Raw genomic sequence first — 16374 nt, forward strand, 5'->3', positions numbered from 1 at the left:
CGCGCAGGGGGATTCTGACCCCCCCCAAGTTAAGAACAATGCAAACCAAAAAAAGGACACAGCGTGCATTTCCCAGAATGCGAACCGTTCGTTGAAATTGCACGGCTAATTCCGACCCTAAAAACCCAGAAGAAAGCGAGTAAGAACGGTCCTTCTTCCAGAATCAGCCTTTCCACCCTTCCATCGCCAAGCTCCACTAGTTTGAGCGCCACCGCGGCCCCGCCTACGACAATGGCTGTGGGCGGGGCGAGGGCGGACCGAGGTGGGGTCAGGCAGCGGGGCGGCCGCATTATTTACAGAGCAAGAACCGGGCGTAAAGGGGAGTGGGGACGCCGTACTGTCTACCCTGCGCGCTGGCTTTAGGAAAGTGGCGAGGAACAAGGTCTGCGCGGGACAGAGCGCTGCAGCGGCCGGAGGATCGGTTCTCCGCGCGCCCGGTGTGGTTGCAGCTGAAGGGGCTTCCTCGCCAGTCCGGCATTACCAGGGTCCGTCGGGCCCTGCTGGGATCTAGGACTGCAGGACGGCCGACGCGAGAAGGCGGTTCGTTCTTAGGAAGGGTCGATGCGTTGTCCGATCGGAGCCCTTCCTTGCGGTGTCGCAAGGTGAAGCGATCTCGGTACGTCCGGCGGCAAAAAAAAAAGCCAGACAGAAGGGTCTTCAATGGAGCGTCACTCCAGTTTCTTCTTCATCTGGCTACAACTGGAGCTGTGCGCCATGGCCATCCTATTGACCAAAGGTGAGCTCCAGCGCCGGGGTACTTCGGAAGGACGAGGCGTACAAGGGAACCTCCCCCGATCGCGCGGGGGTGGAGGTGCCTATTTTTCCTAGTCTGGGTCAAGGTTCGGAGCGTCGAGGGTTCGTGGCGGGGTCGTTCTTGGAGCGAAAAGAACAGGGGGAAAGAAACGCGCTTGCGGACTGGGTGCTAACGAGAGAAGTGGGTGGCTGAGGGTCGATGTACCGCTCGGTCTTTAGGGGCCGTGCGTAGCTCGCCGACCAGCGGGTGAATCGCGGTCCAGAGTGGAGTCTGCATTTCCCACCATGCCCAACGTGTTTTTAAACTTACGGTTTTTCATCGTTCAGCGCATGGTGGGAACGCAATCGGTATGGTTCGTATTTAGTTTGGTGCGCGGTGCGAATCCTGAGAATTGGACTAATTGTGATGAGTGAAGGTAACCGGGGTCCTGCGTGCCAGAGCAGTGGCGGTGCCTTCGTCCGACGAACCTGCCCAACACTGGGGGTTTTCAAGCGCTCTGCACGCGCCCACATGACAGGTACTTTCTCTCTAAAGCGGCAATTCTGAAAAAGGCGCTCGGACGTAGGGCAACCCCTGGAGAGAGAAGGAAATGGACAGCGAAGGCTTAGGATGCGCTTGCCCGACGGTCGCTTCCACAGAAGAACTTCAAAAAGCGACTGGGAAGATCATAGGGAGTTGACTGGGGAGGTGGCGGGCATTTTGAGTACGATCAAAGAGGCGTCCCCGAGAAACTGGCCACGCTGATATGTAGGGCGGAGGGAGAGGAGTCCTGGAGATCTGAAATCAGGCTCCACCCGCATCTCCGGTTCTGGGTTGTAATTTAAGTGCGGGAAGGTCTTGGTCTTGCCTCCTGTGTAGTCCTGTCCAACCTTGGGGGACTTCTAAAGCCAGCTAAGAGCTTCCAAGGCTGCGGCCTTAACTTCCAATTCTGGGCGCGCAACAGGACTTGTTCTCGAGGATGCATGCGAAGAAGCGCGCAACCGTGTAGCGCCACGGGATCCCCCAAGGCTGCAGAACTGCCGCCTTGTCTAGCGGGACCCGGCGAACCCAGCCGCGCTCCCTGGCGAGAAGTCCTGCTAAGTGGCGGGCGGAGCAGTGCGGCGACTTGAAAAGCTCTGAGGCAGGGAAGATCCGGAGGAGCCGGCCTCCCGCCTCTCCCCTTCGCAAGCCACAAACGTTGAGGGCGAGAGGTCGCTCTGGAGAAGGGTCTTACGAAAGGGACTGCTCAGTGCGTTGCCGCCCTTCAGTGGCTCTTACCGGTCCATGCGGGGTTGCCAGTGTAGGCCGCTTTCGCAGCGGGTAAGCCCAGTAGCACCCCGCCAGCCGTCCAACCTCGCCACTTCCCCGGGGCTGTTCCTCTCCCCTTGGCCGGCCTCTCCCTCCCCGGCTGGCGAGTTGCATGTGCTGGGCCCAGCGGGGCCTTTGAAGAGCGCTGCCAAGGCTTTGTGCGGGTGTCGGGTTTCTTCCCGGGCCGAGGCGCGCAGGCCAGAACAAGCTCGCCTGTTCTTGGAAGTGGTGGCGAGGCTTGGATTTCCTGCGCTCCCTCTCCGCCTCCCGCGTGGCTTCCTCCCTCCTCGCCCCCGGCTTCATTGATGCGAAACAACCTTCGGGGCAAGCGGTTGTCAAAATGTTTTGCTTAGGCCATCTTTGGTGCGCTTTGGAACTTTTTTAGTAGCTCTTTGGAGCTGAGACGCGAGTCCCATTTTCACCTCCCAAAGCAAGCTGAGCAAGAGATTCCTGCCGTTGAGGAGGAGCTGGGGAGAAGGCCCGATCCTGCACGCTTCTGTTTCAGGCTTCTCTGGAAGAGTGGGGGGCGCCAAGGGCAGATCCATCTAAAAACCACCTAGATCCAGGCTTGTAGTCAGACATAATTTGCTTTGTTTTTGGCTTAGGGGAAAACCTGCCTGCCAAGGATTTATGCCATAAATGGTTGTTTATGGCACAACCACAAAGCAGTACAATGTGCAGATCCAGCCTTTTCCAGACTACCATCCCTTACCAGTTTCCTTGATGTTGGCTAGCCACAGGCTTAACTTGAAACAAATTAACTGCACACCACTCAGCGATTTTGTGATGCTGGTAGCATTTAAGGGCAAATTGTTTCTTAGACAATCGCAAAAGTTCAGACTTTTGGGGTGTTCCTACTACAGTCAGCACAAAATGTTTTTTCTCTCCTCCCTCCCATTTTAGAAATAAAAGGTACTGTTCAAGCTGGGGAGAGGAGAGAATGGGAAAGTTGACGTTTCCCATAATTGCCATGTTTCATGGAGAGGAGGTTAAAGGATAAGCAAGCACAGGGTTGATGTGCTATAGTATTTATTTATTTTGGAAAGAAGGGTGTAATTAACCCCAAATAACAGCCCTTGAAGCCAGCAGAGGGAAGTTTTCTGGCCCCATCAAAGAGAGACTAAGAATGGAGTGACTGGGAATAATGTACAGTTGCAGATACTGAAACTATGTGCCTGATAATGATATAATTAGGGGATCACAGACTTCTGGCTGCTGTCGACTTCAAACGCTTTTAAGAGAAGTCTGCAGTCTCTCCTGAAGCCACCTTGACTAAAAGCAGACATTTTTCTTTAATAACTACATACAGTAACAAGAAAGACGAGGTGAACAGAAAGGCATTGTTCACTTTGAAAATATCAAATACCCTTTCTGGCCTTTTGCATATTTCAGAAAGTATTTTTATGAATTGATAGAAATAACTACCCCCCCCCAAAAAAAAAAAATAAAAAATAAAAATAAAATTACAATATTACAAAACTCTGCTCTTTTCTATTGGAAAGGTTTTAAGGTTTTTAAAAAATGTGAAAGCATGAGTCTAATTAAAACGGAACTGTAATAACTTGATGACTGCTCTATCAGGTTTTGTTTAAGAGCCAATTTTGGATCAAGAGAACAGATAAGATTTTCAAACAAGGTCATAAAAGCTGTTAAAACAGGAACAGGGGTCTGCATGTTACTTTCTGAGACAGCTTGTGGAAGAGGGCTCTTGTATAATTTCTCAAATGTTGTTATATTCATGAATTGTCAGTGTAAGATGTTCAGTTGTCTTGTTAGATAACATTTGCTTCAATGACCTTTTAAAAAGTGGGAATGCAAAATTGGGATAACAAAACTTTGAGAGAAAGAAAGATCAAGGTAAGTTTAGGAAAATTGGACTTCAGCCTCAGAACATCACTAACAAAATCTGATAATTTTAACTATCACCCATGTTGTATACAACCTTCCATTTTCATTTTTCTATTTTTTTTCTTGTCACATTTATCCATTTGAGTGAAGAACCTTAATGTTTGTTTTGCTTACCAAATGAACATTTCCAGGCAAAGGAGAGGTGAAATGTTTTCTGTCAAAATAGCTCTCCAAATGCTAGTTGTTTTTGAACTTTGGAGCATGAAACACACAAGTGTACACAATGCTTAAAACTCAGTGGACTTGATATGACATCTACTCCTAAAAGAATAGGTCCGCTGAAGTATTTTTTCTCTCTCTCTAGTAAGATGTGCATGGATGTGTGCATTGTAATTTCCAAATTGCTTTGGAAAATAGAATTCTAAACCTTTTTTTGAATAAAATGTATTGGATGTCTTTATGGTTGATTTTAAAGGTTAAGAAAAACATATACTTCTTTCTATAACGATAATTTCTCAAAGTTGAGAATAAACCAGTTTCCTTCCAACTTCCTTTCATACATTTTTTCAGATTTAAGCTAATATATTTTTAAAAGCGAAACGTTTCTGTGTGTAATAGAATGAACCTCATTTTTAAAGACTATGAAACGAAGATGTTTTTATGAAGGAAACTTCTTTTTTAACTTCCTTTAGAAATCTTTGTGGTTTCCTGTTCGTTTTTCTTTTAGTCCAAGAGCAGAGGTTTTTCAGGTTAAGTGTTTACCTTTTTTGACCACATGATGGGTTGAGTGAATGAGGAGCTGGTGGCGGTAGAGGAAAGTTTAATTTTACCATTGCATCCTTCCTTCCATCGAAGGAAGTTGATTTTGGCAAGTGGAAACTACAATTGTAAACAAAATTTCCTGTTTTAAAATGTTGTAAAAAGCACTTCTACATGAGAAAATCCTCTTTAAAACAAGATTCTCTGCTGAATCTAATGCTTCTCTTTTTGTCTCATGGATGAATTTCTCAATATCTCCTTAGGGGCAAAGTTCTCAGTTAAGTGCAGAAAGATGATTGTAGGTTTTGTCTCTATTTTAGTATTTTTTCATTTGTCATATAGTTGTGAGGAATGCAGTGTCCATTGTGTGTATGTAATTTTTTAATCCCACCTTTGTTATTTTTATAAATAACTCAAGGTGGAGAACATAACTAAAACTAATATTCTTCCTTTTCCTGTTTTTTCAACAACAACAACCACCCTGTGATATGGGATGGGTAAAGAGAAAGTGATTGGCCCAAAATGGCTTTTATGCTTAAGACAGGAGTACGGTCTCCTAGCCTGGTGCCTTCAGTAATAAAATATTGTCATATTTGAAATTAATCTAATGGATCTTAGAATTAATGCTGGATGCTATGGAGCAAAGCGACAGAAATAATAAGCAGTCGGAATGCAATCCTATGCTCAGACAGAAATACTGAGTGTTAATAAATGGCTGCTTAACAGATTTTTTTGACGTGGAGAATCTGTTTTGTAAGACATACTATAAGTAACTTGGTCTCTATATGTAATTGCCGTGAGAGCTTAAGCTGCTACTGCTGTTCAACACCTGGAGTATATGTGTATGTTTGTAGTGTTATTAGAAACCCTTAAATTCTTTTCTTAAAGCCCCTCATTATTCTGGCACTATTTGTGTCAAGTTCTTTGTCCCATTGTTTGATTGGGTGGTTTATCTGTATGTCACAGATTCTATTGTTTGGAAATAGCAAATATTATTGATATATCAGCTTCTTTATACTTTGCCTAGTATTTGTATGTTAATTCACATTAGTATCAGTCTGTTTTCCATGGAGCTCCATAAGAATGCCTCAAATACTTGGCAGCCATTAGCAGATGGTCTAATTGTTGACCATCATTAATTCATGCTGGTATGCCAATAATAGATGGCTTATTTTACGGTGGAAAAACTGAAATCTAATTATAGTATCTTGAAGTTCTAACATCCTGCTCAAACCACACAAGTCTTCCCCTTTAGTTGCTCTGGGATTACAACTCTCAGAACCATTAATTTTGTTGACCAAGAAAGTACCATGCTGGTATAAATTGACCCAGAAGTGTTTCAAAGAGAACAGTTATGCTACTTTCACCTTGGGACACTTAAAACAACTGGTTAGGGATAGATTGCTATTATCCATGTGGTCCTAGGATTGATGGCTCATAATGATCAAATTATGCTACTCTATTGCTGTACACACTTTCCCTAACATTTCTGCATTGAATGCAATAAATACTCAATCCCTGGCAAAGACTTCTATAAAAGTCAAATACCTGTTGGCTAAAGAGCTTTGCTTTTTATTTTGTAACAGGTGAAATCAGATGCTACTGTGATGCTGCACATTGTGTTGCAACAGGCTATATGTGCAAATCGGAGCTCAGTGCTTGCTTCTCTAGACTACTTGACCCACAAAACAGCCATTCTCCACTGACTCATGGTTGCTTGGACTCCTTTGCAAGCACCCTGGATATTTGTCAAGTTGACATAGCCCAAAACCACTCTGGCACTGCCATACCCACGCTGGAGTGTTGTCATGAGGATATGTGCAATTACAGAGGCCTCTATGATGTTCTGTCTACTTCCAGAGGTGACCCATTGGGTAAGTCACATTCTTATCCTGTATTGGCAGCAGACAAGATCTTGTTAGCCTACTAATGATTTTAGGCTTAAGCAAAGTGGAGAAGGAAGCATGTGGCAGGAAAACCTTTGCCAAAATTTTTTTACATCTGCATTTGCATCAGACACAAAGCTTGCTTTTTTATTTGTATCTCACCTGGCATTTTGCCAGAGGATCCATGTCTTGGGTGGAGTGCTTGCTTTCATCACAATGTGGTGCATTATAGACTGGGTAAAATAAACTATTAGACTAAAATTAATTATAGTATGTGTAAAGGTTAATGAAAAGGAAATAACCAAAATTTTACTTTTATAATGATGAAGCTCAGTTCCTTGTACTAATCAGTGCTGAAACAGATCAGAGATAGGAAAACAATACACAAATAATTCCTTTGACTCAACAGACCTTGTAGGGCAACTCTGTTGATGCTCTGCAGATTGAGGAAGTTCATAAAAAGGTAAAGGTAAAGGTTCCCCCGCACATGCGTGCTAGTCGTTTCCGACTCTAGGGGCCGGTGCTCATCTCCGTTTCAAAGCCGAAGAGCCAGCGCTTGTCCGAGGACGTCTCCGTGGTCATGTGGCCGGCATGACTAGACACCAAAGGCGCACGGAACGCTGTTACCTTCCCACCGTAGTGGTCCCTATTTTTCTACTTGCACTTTTACGTGCTTTCCAACTGCTAGGTTGGCAGAAGCTGGGATGAGTAACAGGCGCTCACTCTGTTACGCGGCACTCGGGATTTGACCCGCCAAACTGCCGACCTTCTGATCGACAAGCTCAGCGTCCTAACCCACTGAGCCACCGCGTCCCTCCGAGGAAGTTCATAGCTACTGGGATATCCGTTTAATTGATGCTGTATCCCCAGCATCATAAGCAATGTTTTGATAAATGGAAGAATACATTAGTTGAACTGCAGTCCTCAAGGATGCCTCTTAATTGTTTCAAATTTAGTGATTATTTTCCTCAATTGCATATTCTGTTCTCTAAATGTCTGGATTTTCATATGGGTTACATTATGTTGTTTTACTTTATATCATGAAGGAAATCACAAACTAAAATATATCCGGTTGGGAAAAGAGTGTGAAACTGTATTCTTGATATTACTGAATTTAATATTGTACCCATGAGCTGCTGAGTTCAGCAAAATCGAGGCTTTTTGTTTCCTGTTAACTAAATTATGTGATATATTTATTATTTTGATCATCTGTCATCAATTTGGTGTCAACTTAGGAACCACATACTGTAGATATTCTCTGTGACAATTAGATCTTCTTTAATTTTATTTCAGTCCTGAACTATATAAATCATATAGAAACTCTCATTTTTGTTTTAAAAAATCTTAATACCAGTAGTCATAATTGGTTGTCTTTGGGCTGATAAAGCAAAAGCTTAATTTAATTAGGAAAATGCTGAACCTTTTAATTTTGAAGAGACACAAATCTATACTTGTGCTAGTTTATAGAAAATAAAATGTAATAATCTACTATAAAGCTTTACTATAAGCTCCAAACAAATAATTCTAGGGATTTTCAATTCCTTTTGTGCTTTTATGCTGTATATAATTATTTATAGTTAAAGAATCACTGCTAAAATACTTTGTAGTGTCATGTTCAAGTTCTTCTAAAATACGATCTAAAGCATTCTTAATTTGCAAAGCATTTCACATATTTAATTTATCATTCTAATCAAATCAGGCTGAGACGGTAACTTGTACAGACTCACTAAACTATGTTGGGTTTCTTGCTTGTGCAGAAGAGATCAAGTTGCTCCAGCTAGTTGTTGCATCTCTAATAAGCACATTTGTTTTAGGTACATAATTTGTTTGAATTTCAGTAAGGTATATCTATAATTTATTGGAGAGGATGGAACTGAAGTCCCCTCTCCTTTCAATTTGCTATAATTCTGCTTACAGGGGTGCATTGTTGTTCAAATAGGACAGCCTGGGATGCAGCAAACACCCCCCCCCCACTAGTATTTCTGGAGTCGTACAATAAAGCTTTAGGTTCATCAAGTTTTGGTTAGTACACAAATTATAGAGGGAAATCTTTACAGGTATTCCTTGAGTTACGACCAGTGGAAGTTATGATGGGCCCCCTTCCCCAAAATACTCACACATTCCAAAGTTATGTCCCTGTGGTCATGTGACTGCATTTTGAGTGCTTGATAGCTGGCCCATATTTATTCATGGGACGGCAGTTTATGATTTTTTTAAAATGAATTACTTCTGGTTTTCGGCAAAAATGCCCCATAGAGAACAATGGGTTCACTTAATGACCACAACATTTGTCTAACAATCACAGTGATTCATTTAACAACTGCCGCAAAAACAGGGTCATAAAATGGAATGACTTGCTTTAAAACTTGAGGCTGCAGTGAGTAGGCTCCGTTGCTGTCATAAATCAAGTATCTCCTGTAATATCTTATGATTTCAAATGATGGGGAGTAACAATGGATTTTTTTCTAGAACATTTATTGAACGATGTGGCTTACTAGTTTTTAAATTTCCCATCTTTAAATTCCCCCCCTTCTTTCTTTGCAGGACAAGGGAGCAGATACCAACATGACAACAGCCGAAACCTCCTCACTAAAGTTCAGGAGCTTACCTCCTCAAAGGAATTGTGGTTCAGGGCTGCTGTCATTGCTGTCCCCATCGCAGGTGGACTGATCTTGGTGCTTCTCATCATGCTGGCATTGCGTATGCTCCGAAGCGAAAACAAACAACTGCAGGACCAGCGGCAACAGATGCTCTCACGGTTACACTACAGCTTCCATGGACATCATTCCAAAAAAGGACAAATGGCCAAGCTAGACTTGGAATGCATGGTGCCTGTCACTGGTCTTGAGAACTGTTGCATGACCTGTGAGAAGATGCGACAGCCGGATCTCAGTAATGACAGAATACTTTCACTAGTCCACTGGGGCATGTATGGAGGGCATGGAAAGCTGGAATTTGTGTGATCACTTATTTTTTGCTTTTTTAAAATATCAATATGTATGTGTTGTCCTTTAAATTACTAGGAATTTTTTTTTCAAAGGCTGTTGGGTTCTGCTGGACAGGAGCACTTTATATGGGGTTGGCAGGGAAGCCTACAGTCATTAGTCAAAAGAAGAAAAAAAGGACGTCTGCAGATGGAACATCGGATTTGTCTTCTGAAGGATTCCAAAAGAGATCTTATTTGCACAGAGTAAATACACCTGATGTATTGTTTTAACATTATGAAAGCCAATTTGAGAACTTGTACATGCTGTTACCACCGTTGTCTGAGCTGTAGGGAAATGGGAGAATAATTATACTATTAAATGGTATGCACATTCTGATGTAAAGATTTTTTTAAAAAACCACACAAATATATAGATATATATTTTGCCTGAAACTTATTTTGTAGTATTGTGGGTGAAATATCGCACTAGGGAACAGGTACTTGAGCGTACAGTTTCCATATAGATTTTCAACTCATCTTTGATATGGTTTGTGGCAGATAAACTCAGCTATTCGACTTGGTAAGACCACATAAATTAATGTGCATCCTCTTTTTAGAATGATCTAAGGAGTTTTCTTCTGTCAGTCACTGATTTTCTGGCTATAAAGATGGATGAATTCATTCTACTACGTTATGTATAGCTTGGAAGATAAATATTACAATTTCTGCATCATACTGAATGCACATTCTAATGTTGAAGAAATATAATTCCTAAGATTTCTAGGACATCTCTAGGATTAAATTGGATAGATTCTACTCTCCAAAATAAAATAAAAAATCCAAGTTATTGAACAGTCTTGGATCTTTAGCAATGCTTCTCAGGAAAGGTTAATGGATATTGGAAAAAATGCTCATGATTAGTGTGAGTTTACATATAACTATATGGTTAAAGAGTAACTTGTGTGGTAAGATCAAGACTAAGCTAATAGAACTTCTCCTCTCCCCCCCCATGCATTAACACAGACAACCATGAAACAATTTAGGTTGATACAACCGCTCTATTCACCAACCCAAATATATAACATAACCTAGTTTCCATAGCATGCTAAACCACAAACTGCATAACTCCATTTTATGTTAAAATGGTTGTGTGCACCTAGCTGCTGCATGATACCAGACTAAAAATAATCTTCCTTGAATGAATTGTGGGCCAAAACCGAAATAAGGATTGTTCAGAGAGAGATGAGCAGGATTCCTTTTTTCCAGACTACAGATGACACAATTACTGTAATGCAAGAACACTTATTAAAAGCATTTCTATGGCAGGATCTGGCTTGCAAGCCATCAGTCAAGACTTACGGTATATAAAAAGTCTGTAAGTCAGGAAGAAAATTAGGCTTGTTGTTCATGGATTTTTCATACCCCCAGAACGAGAGAGAATTGCTCCGGATTTTATCTTGGAACAGCTTTATTGCTTGGTTTTATGACAATACAACCTGGGTTTTATGGTCTGACTATGTTTATAGGTAGAAGTGGCTCAAAGCCTACTTTACTTTTGGCAGAACAGGACAAATTATGTGAGCTGCATGGCCTCGAGTCAGGAGAATCTTTTGCTCCGAGTAGGGCAGGCCCTGCCATCTTATTTCATTGGCTTTTCCTTTTAGATAGGTCGGCAGATTATTGCAATCTTGCTATTCTTTCTACAGTTTTGACACCAGCAATAGCACCTGTAGAAAACTGAATATAAAATAAGGTGCCTTTTGGAACATCATGTCACTGTGTAGTCTGGAAACGCAAACAATCTTGCATCTTTTGAACATGGAGAAAGCTCTAGAATTAGCTGTGGGACTCAGTTTTCAGCCAGAGAATGGATAATCCTGAAGAGGTTTCCTTGGCTGAGCTAATTAGAGCGGTTGGGAGTCCCACTTTAGCAATACTTGGAGGGCCGCAGATTCCCCATCCCCATAAGTGTGCATGGGAAAGAGGGGGAAGAGAATCATCAAATGTGTACGACAATATTCACTATCCAAATACCATGCCTTACCTAGCTGTCCCAGAAAGGTAATGGCGGCAGCCTTTGCCCTCATCATTTTGGTTTGCTACAATTCCTGAGCAGAACTGCCAGCTGTGGAGAAAATAATTAAATTTGGGAACTGGAGGTGGATTTTTATTTTTTATTTTACTTATTAGTATTGCTTAAAATATACTGCTCAAAAAAATAAAGGGAACAGAAAATAAGACATCCTACTACTAAATACAGTACATTGTGTTGTTTAAGTGTTCCCTTTATTTTTTTTGAGCAGTATATATTTGAAAGAAAGGTACTATACAGAGGCATGGGTAAAATCAACATAAACCAACATTAAAAATGAGACGAATCAACCTATTAAAAATCCCAAAGTACATAGAGGCAACGTTAAGTCATTTTAAATGTTTTTGGAAAAATTTAAAAAACACAGTACCAAGAAGTTTACATTGTTAGTGTCACAGATTTCCAGATCTTGGGCAATTCCTCCCATCAGATTTTTGTCTGAGTCCTTCAAAGATCTCTTACAGGTGCTGTGGTCCATCTCTAAATGCCTGTTTCTGCATTTAGATCAAAAGAAGCTTGAAAAAGCTATGCTGTTATGCACAAGGGCTGCATAACAATATGAAGAAGAGGTTGGTGGGAAATGATACCATATGCTTCCCTGGCTTTTCATTGGCCTTAAAAAACAAATTGTGTGGTTTGGATAATAATTGTATCCATGGGTTCTGCAGATCCACAGAAGGCGTGGAAGCTGATTTTTAATCATTTAAAAATTTACCATAGGAAAGCTAAGATCAAACAAGATGTCCTATGGTCTAAAACAGTATACAGCAAAACTTTTCTTAAATACAGACTGAGTGCATAAAATGGGAGGTAATCATGAGTTCGATCTAATCTATTGAATTGCTCTCTTATATACTTTCCCCAAAGTTAAGCTGAACTGATATATAACAGTGCTAGACATTGCATGCAATGAGTGAATTTTCATATCCAGGAACTGGGTATCTCAGCAAAGAAACTACATTCCAGAGCTTGAAAAACATTTTTCCCCCTACTGAGCTCCTTGTGACTTGCTTGCAAATGAGCGTAACTGCATGTCTTCTTAGTGGCCCTTTCTCAATTCTACCTCTTATTTTCATTTTTGTGTTTTTCCTTTCCAAAGCAACAATACTTGTGTCTTCCAATTCCAGGTTCTTCAGCAATTGTCTGTCTCTTCTTCACTCCTGCCTAACTGGTTCTGCTAAAAAGCCCCTATCCTGTGTATGTTGTGGGGTGAGGTGGGGGTGGCTGACCTTCTTCTGAAAATTCCAACTGTGTCTGCTGTGGAAATCACAAAGCTCCCCTCCTCAAAAGGGCCAGTAAATCTGGTTTCAATACAACACTGAGTGATTACAAGCTGAGCAAGGAGGTTGAAAATAACCAGCCTCCTTTGGTAGCTGGGGCGCTGGGCAGACTTATCTGGGTGGCGAATCTGGGGCTGGCTGGCTCTTGGTATTCCAGTGTTTACAGCTGCCAAAGCCAATAAATTCAGTCCAGATTAATTCTCTTGTAAAGGATCAGCATCAGTGCATGAAAGCTTCAAGGTGGAGTTTCTGTTTTTCCTTGTTTTAGGACAAAGGAGTGAGAGCTGCCCCCATCCCAGCTTAAGTTTTTTTTTCTCTCCCCTTCTTGCAGGCTATTGAACACAAAACCTTTGTCCTCCAAAACGTAGACTGAAAGGCATTTTGTTAGATAAATCTTCCAGGATTATTATTAGTGGTAAAATTTTATTTTAAGTACTTATACTTGCTATTCAAAATAAAACATTTCAAGGTAACTTACGTTCCAAGTATGAGTGTACAAACACACACAGAAAAAAGGAGAGAGAGAATGTTTACAGGCTCTAGTGCTAGAATAGTGTAGGCACAGTAGAGACTATGTACATACTTAACTATCTGCTGTAAGCTAACAGGAAGGGAAGGAAGGAAGGACAAATTAAAGAGAGGATAGAGGTATAAGAGCAGATGAAGTGTCACCTATGCAGTGTGTGGACTAATAATTTTTTTTTAAAAAAAAACACATTTAGAAACAAGTGCTGTTTAGAAGAAAGTGGGTAAAACTGTCAGTTTGGAAAGCCAAACTCAAGACTAGAACAATTAGAGAATACTTAGAATTGTCTTCAATAAAATAGTCCAAAGCCAACATTCATGTCCTGAAACTCATGTTGAAGAATAGTAGTCAGTGGTTTTCTCCAACTGAACTTCAGGATTCAGCCCTGTAAAATGAAGAAAATTAAAGTATGCACTGTTTCAGTTTCATTTAGAAATTGCTTCACTTAATGACTGACTTGTTCTCAGTTATGACCGCTAAATGAGGATTGCCTGTATTTGTCTTGTCTTATGAAATGATAGGAGCTGTACATGGATGTATATAGGTACTAAATGAGAGCAGATATGCTAATGGAATACTTATTTGAATAGCTTTCTTTAAATGTGGTCCCAGCAAGCATGTGGGAACCCTCTTTCTCCTCTCCGCTGCGAATAACAAGGGATACCTAACACAGCTAATAGTTCAGCTATCTTGTCAGTTGTCTTTCCCCCCTCTAAATGTATTCAAACTTCCTCTGAAATAGCTACTTTGCTTACTACCATCTGTGGAGTGGTATACTTTTCCACAGAGCCCTTCCTAAGATTTATGCAACTTTGATTTACTGGCTATTTTCCATGGCTATCGGCAGTGAATTATTGCCACTCAACAGGCTCCTTAGGTTTTTAATGAACCAAAACGTTTCACAAGCAGAGGTGTATAATGCTAGTGTCCAATTCTTGCTTCAGTCATTCAAAGTGGATTACTCTGTGCCCGTTGGACTACTAGCCAGTATATTGCTTCCCATTGGTATACAAAGATTGTAACATACCAAATTGGCAGCAACTAAATAGGGGGCTTTTTCTCTGTGTTTTTAACTTTGTTTATTTTTGTGTGGACCATTAGGTGGATTTTATAGATTTTTAATTGTAAATTGCCTGGAATCTTTTATATATATAGAGAGAGATGGGGGTGTGTGTATAAATTTGATTAATAAAATAAGTGCCAGCTGAAGATCTCTGTAAAGTAAGCCATTACCAAGAGAATATCTGTAGCTAAGGATTAAACTGTGGTGTCCTTCATCTGTCTGTGCTTGGTTGTTTTCTTGCAGACATTTCACTACCCAACTAGGTAATGTCAGTGCTAGCTGGGTAATGAAATGTCTGCAAGAAAACAGTCAAGCTCAGAGAGCACCAAGGACCCCACAGATAATCAAATGGATGGTGCAAGAAATCAGGACAGCTTAATGGGGCACCATTAGTGCAATAAAGATCAGAAACAGGCAGAGCTTCAATTGATGAATTTTGACTGCCACCTTGATTTTTTTAACCACCCCTGATAACACTTTCCAGCACAGGTAGGCAAAAACTTATTGTACTGATCTGTTTGTATGGCATGCCAGCATCCTCCATGACTTGACCAGGAAACCTGGGACAAGACTAAGTAATATGAATTGCAGAAACTTCACACTTTTTATAATGCTGACACACAGGGGGAAAAAATCCAATCTCCATTCCTTTTTAAACATTATTTGGGGAGGAGGTAAACACAAAATATTTCCAGATGAAATAATTTCATTTTAAAATTTTAAGTTATTTCACAGTTCTTAACGCCCAACACATTGTTTCTTCATGCCTGGATACTCAAAATTTTCATTCTAGAATTCACAGAGATGTAATTAATACTAACCATCATTTAACTACCATATGAAATCCAAGCTGTAATGCTGGAAAAGATAGAAAGAAAGAGAAGAAGAGGACAACCAGGTGAATAGACTCAGGTACAGGGTGCATCATTGGAAGACCTGAAAGAACAGATTAGGAAACTCATATCAGGGAAAATTTATGTGTTGCTAGGAGCAATACTCGGTGGCACATAATCAATAATAATGTAAAATTGAATTATTGGTACCGGTTCAAGCACCACAGGTCTTAAGGATCCTAACATTACAAGTCTCTCTGGGGATGCAAAAGCATCTGTTCCATATCGTTTGAATAGTACATATTTCAGTGATGTATATTGTAAAGTGCAAACTCTAGGCAGGTATCTTCAGTGTGCAATTTCTCAAAAGCATTAAAACAATCATTAAACACCAACCAATCTAAAGTATTGGCCTCCTGTTTAGTCAAACATTTCAGTAAAGCATTTCCTCCTGCTATTTTCAGAATTAGGTTATTCTACAGTGTTTAATTTCTCATGTGATTCAGGATCAAAACATAACTGCTTACATATTAATGACCACATGTTTACACCTTTTCCCCAGTCTTGAATAACATCATTACCCCATTTTCTGTAGTTATACCCAGCAGCTGAAGTCTCAGACTTGTTGGTGCACTCACAGACAAGTAATTACAACTTGTTCCATTAACCCCATGATAAGCCTACATTACCTCTTGGGGGTAATTACCACCAGTTTAAGAACCACTAGGTTAAGGGCTCTAAGCTAGAAATTGGGGGGTTGCAAGTGCTAATCCTGCCTTAGAATCAAAACCAAATGATGGTAACTTTGGGCCAGCCATCTTTCTCAGCCACCAGAACACAAAGGTAAAAGCAGCTAATTCTGAAAATATTGCCAAGAAACGTGCAAGGACTTATCCATGCAGTTGTCAGGAGTCAGGACTGACCTGCAGGCACTTTCCCCAATGATAATTTCAACATTTAAAGGGGACTGGTAGCAAATGTCCTATTGTAGTCATACTGCACTTTTGTGAATCAGGGCAGATACTGTAAGAAAGGTGTGTACTGTATCTAGAACAGTGATGGCGAACCTTTTAGAGACTGAGTGCCCAAACTGCGACCCAAAACCCACTTATGTATCATC

General features: G+C 41.1%; 1 protein-coding gene across 1 annotated transcript; it reads left to right on the forward strand.

Annotated features, from left to right (window-relative positions):
- The first annotated feature begins 314 nt into the window (after positions 1-314).
- Positions 315-9873, forward strand: BAMBI (BMP and activin membrane bound inhibitor). The gene is made up of 3 exons (XM_081343008.1): positions 315-736; positions 6235-6522; positions 9079-9873. Exons 1-3 carry the CDS (start codon positions 661-663, stop codon positions 9495-9497), a joined length of 783 nt encoding a protein of 260 aa, XP_081199134.1. The 5' UTR covers positions 315-660; the 3' UTR covers positions 9498-9873.
- The last annotated feature ends 6501 nt before the right edge of the window (positions 9874-16374 follow it).

This window comes from Vipera berus (genome assembly GCF_964194415.1).
Source record: "Vipera berus genome assembly, chromosome: Z".
NCBI classification, from domain to species: Eukaryota; Metazoa; Chordata; class Lepidosauria; order Squamata; family Viperidae; genus Vipera; species Vipera berus.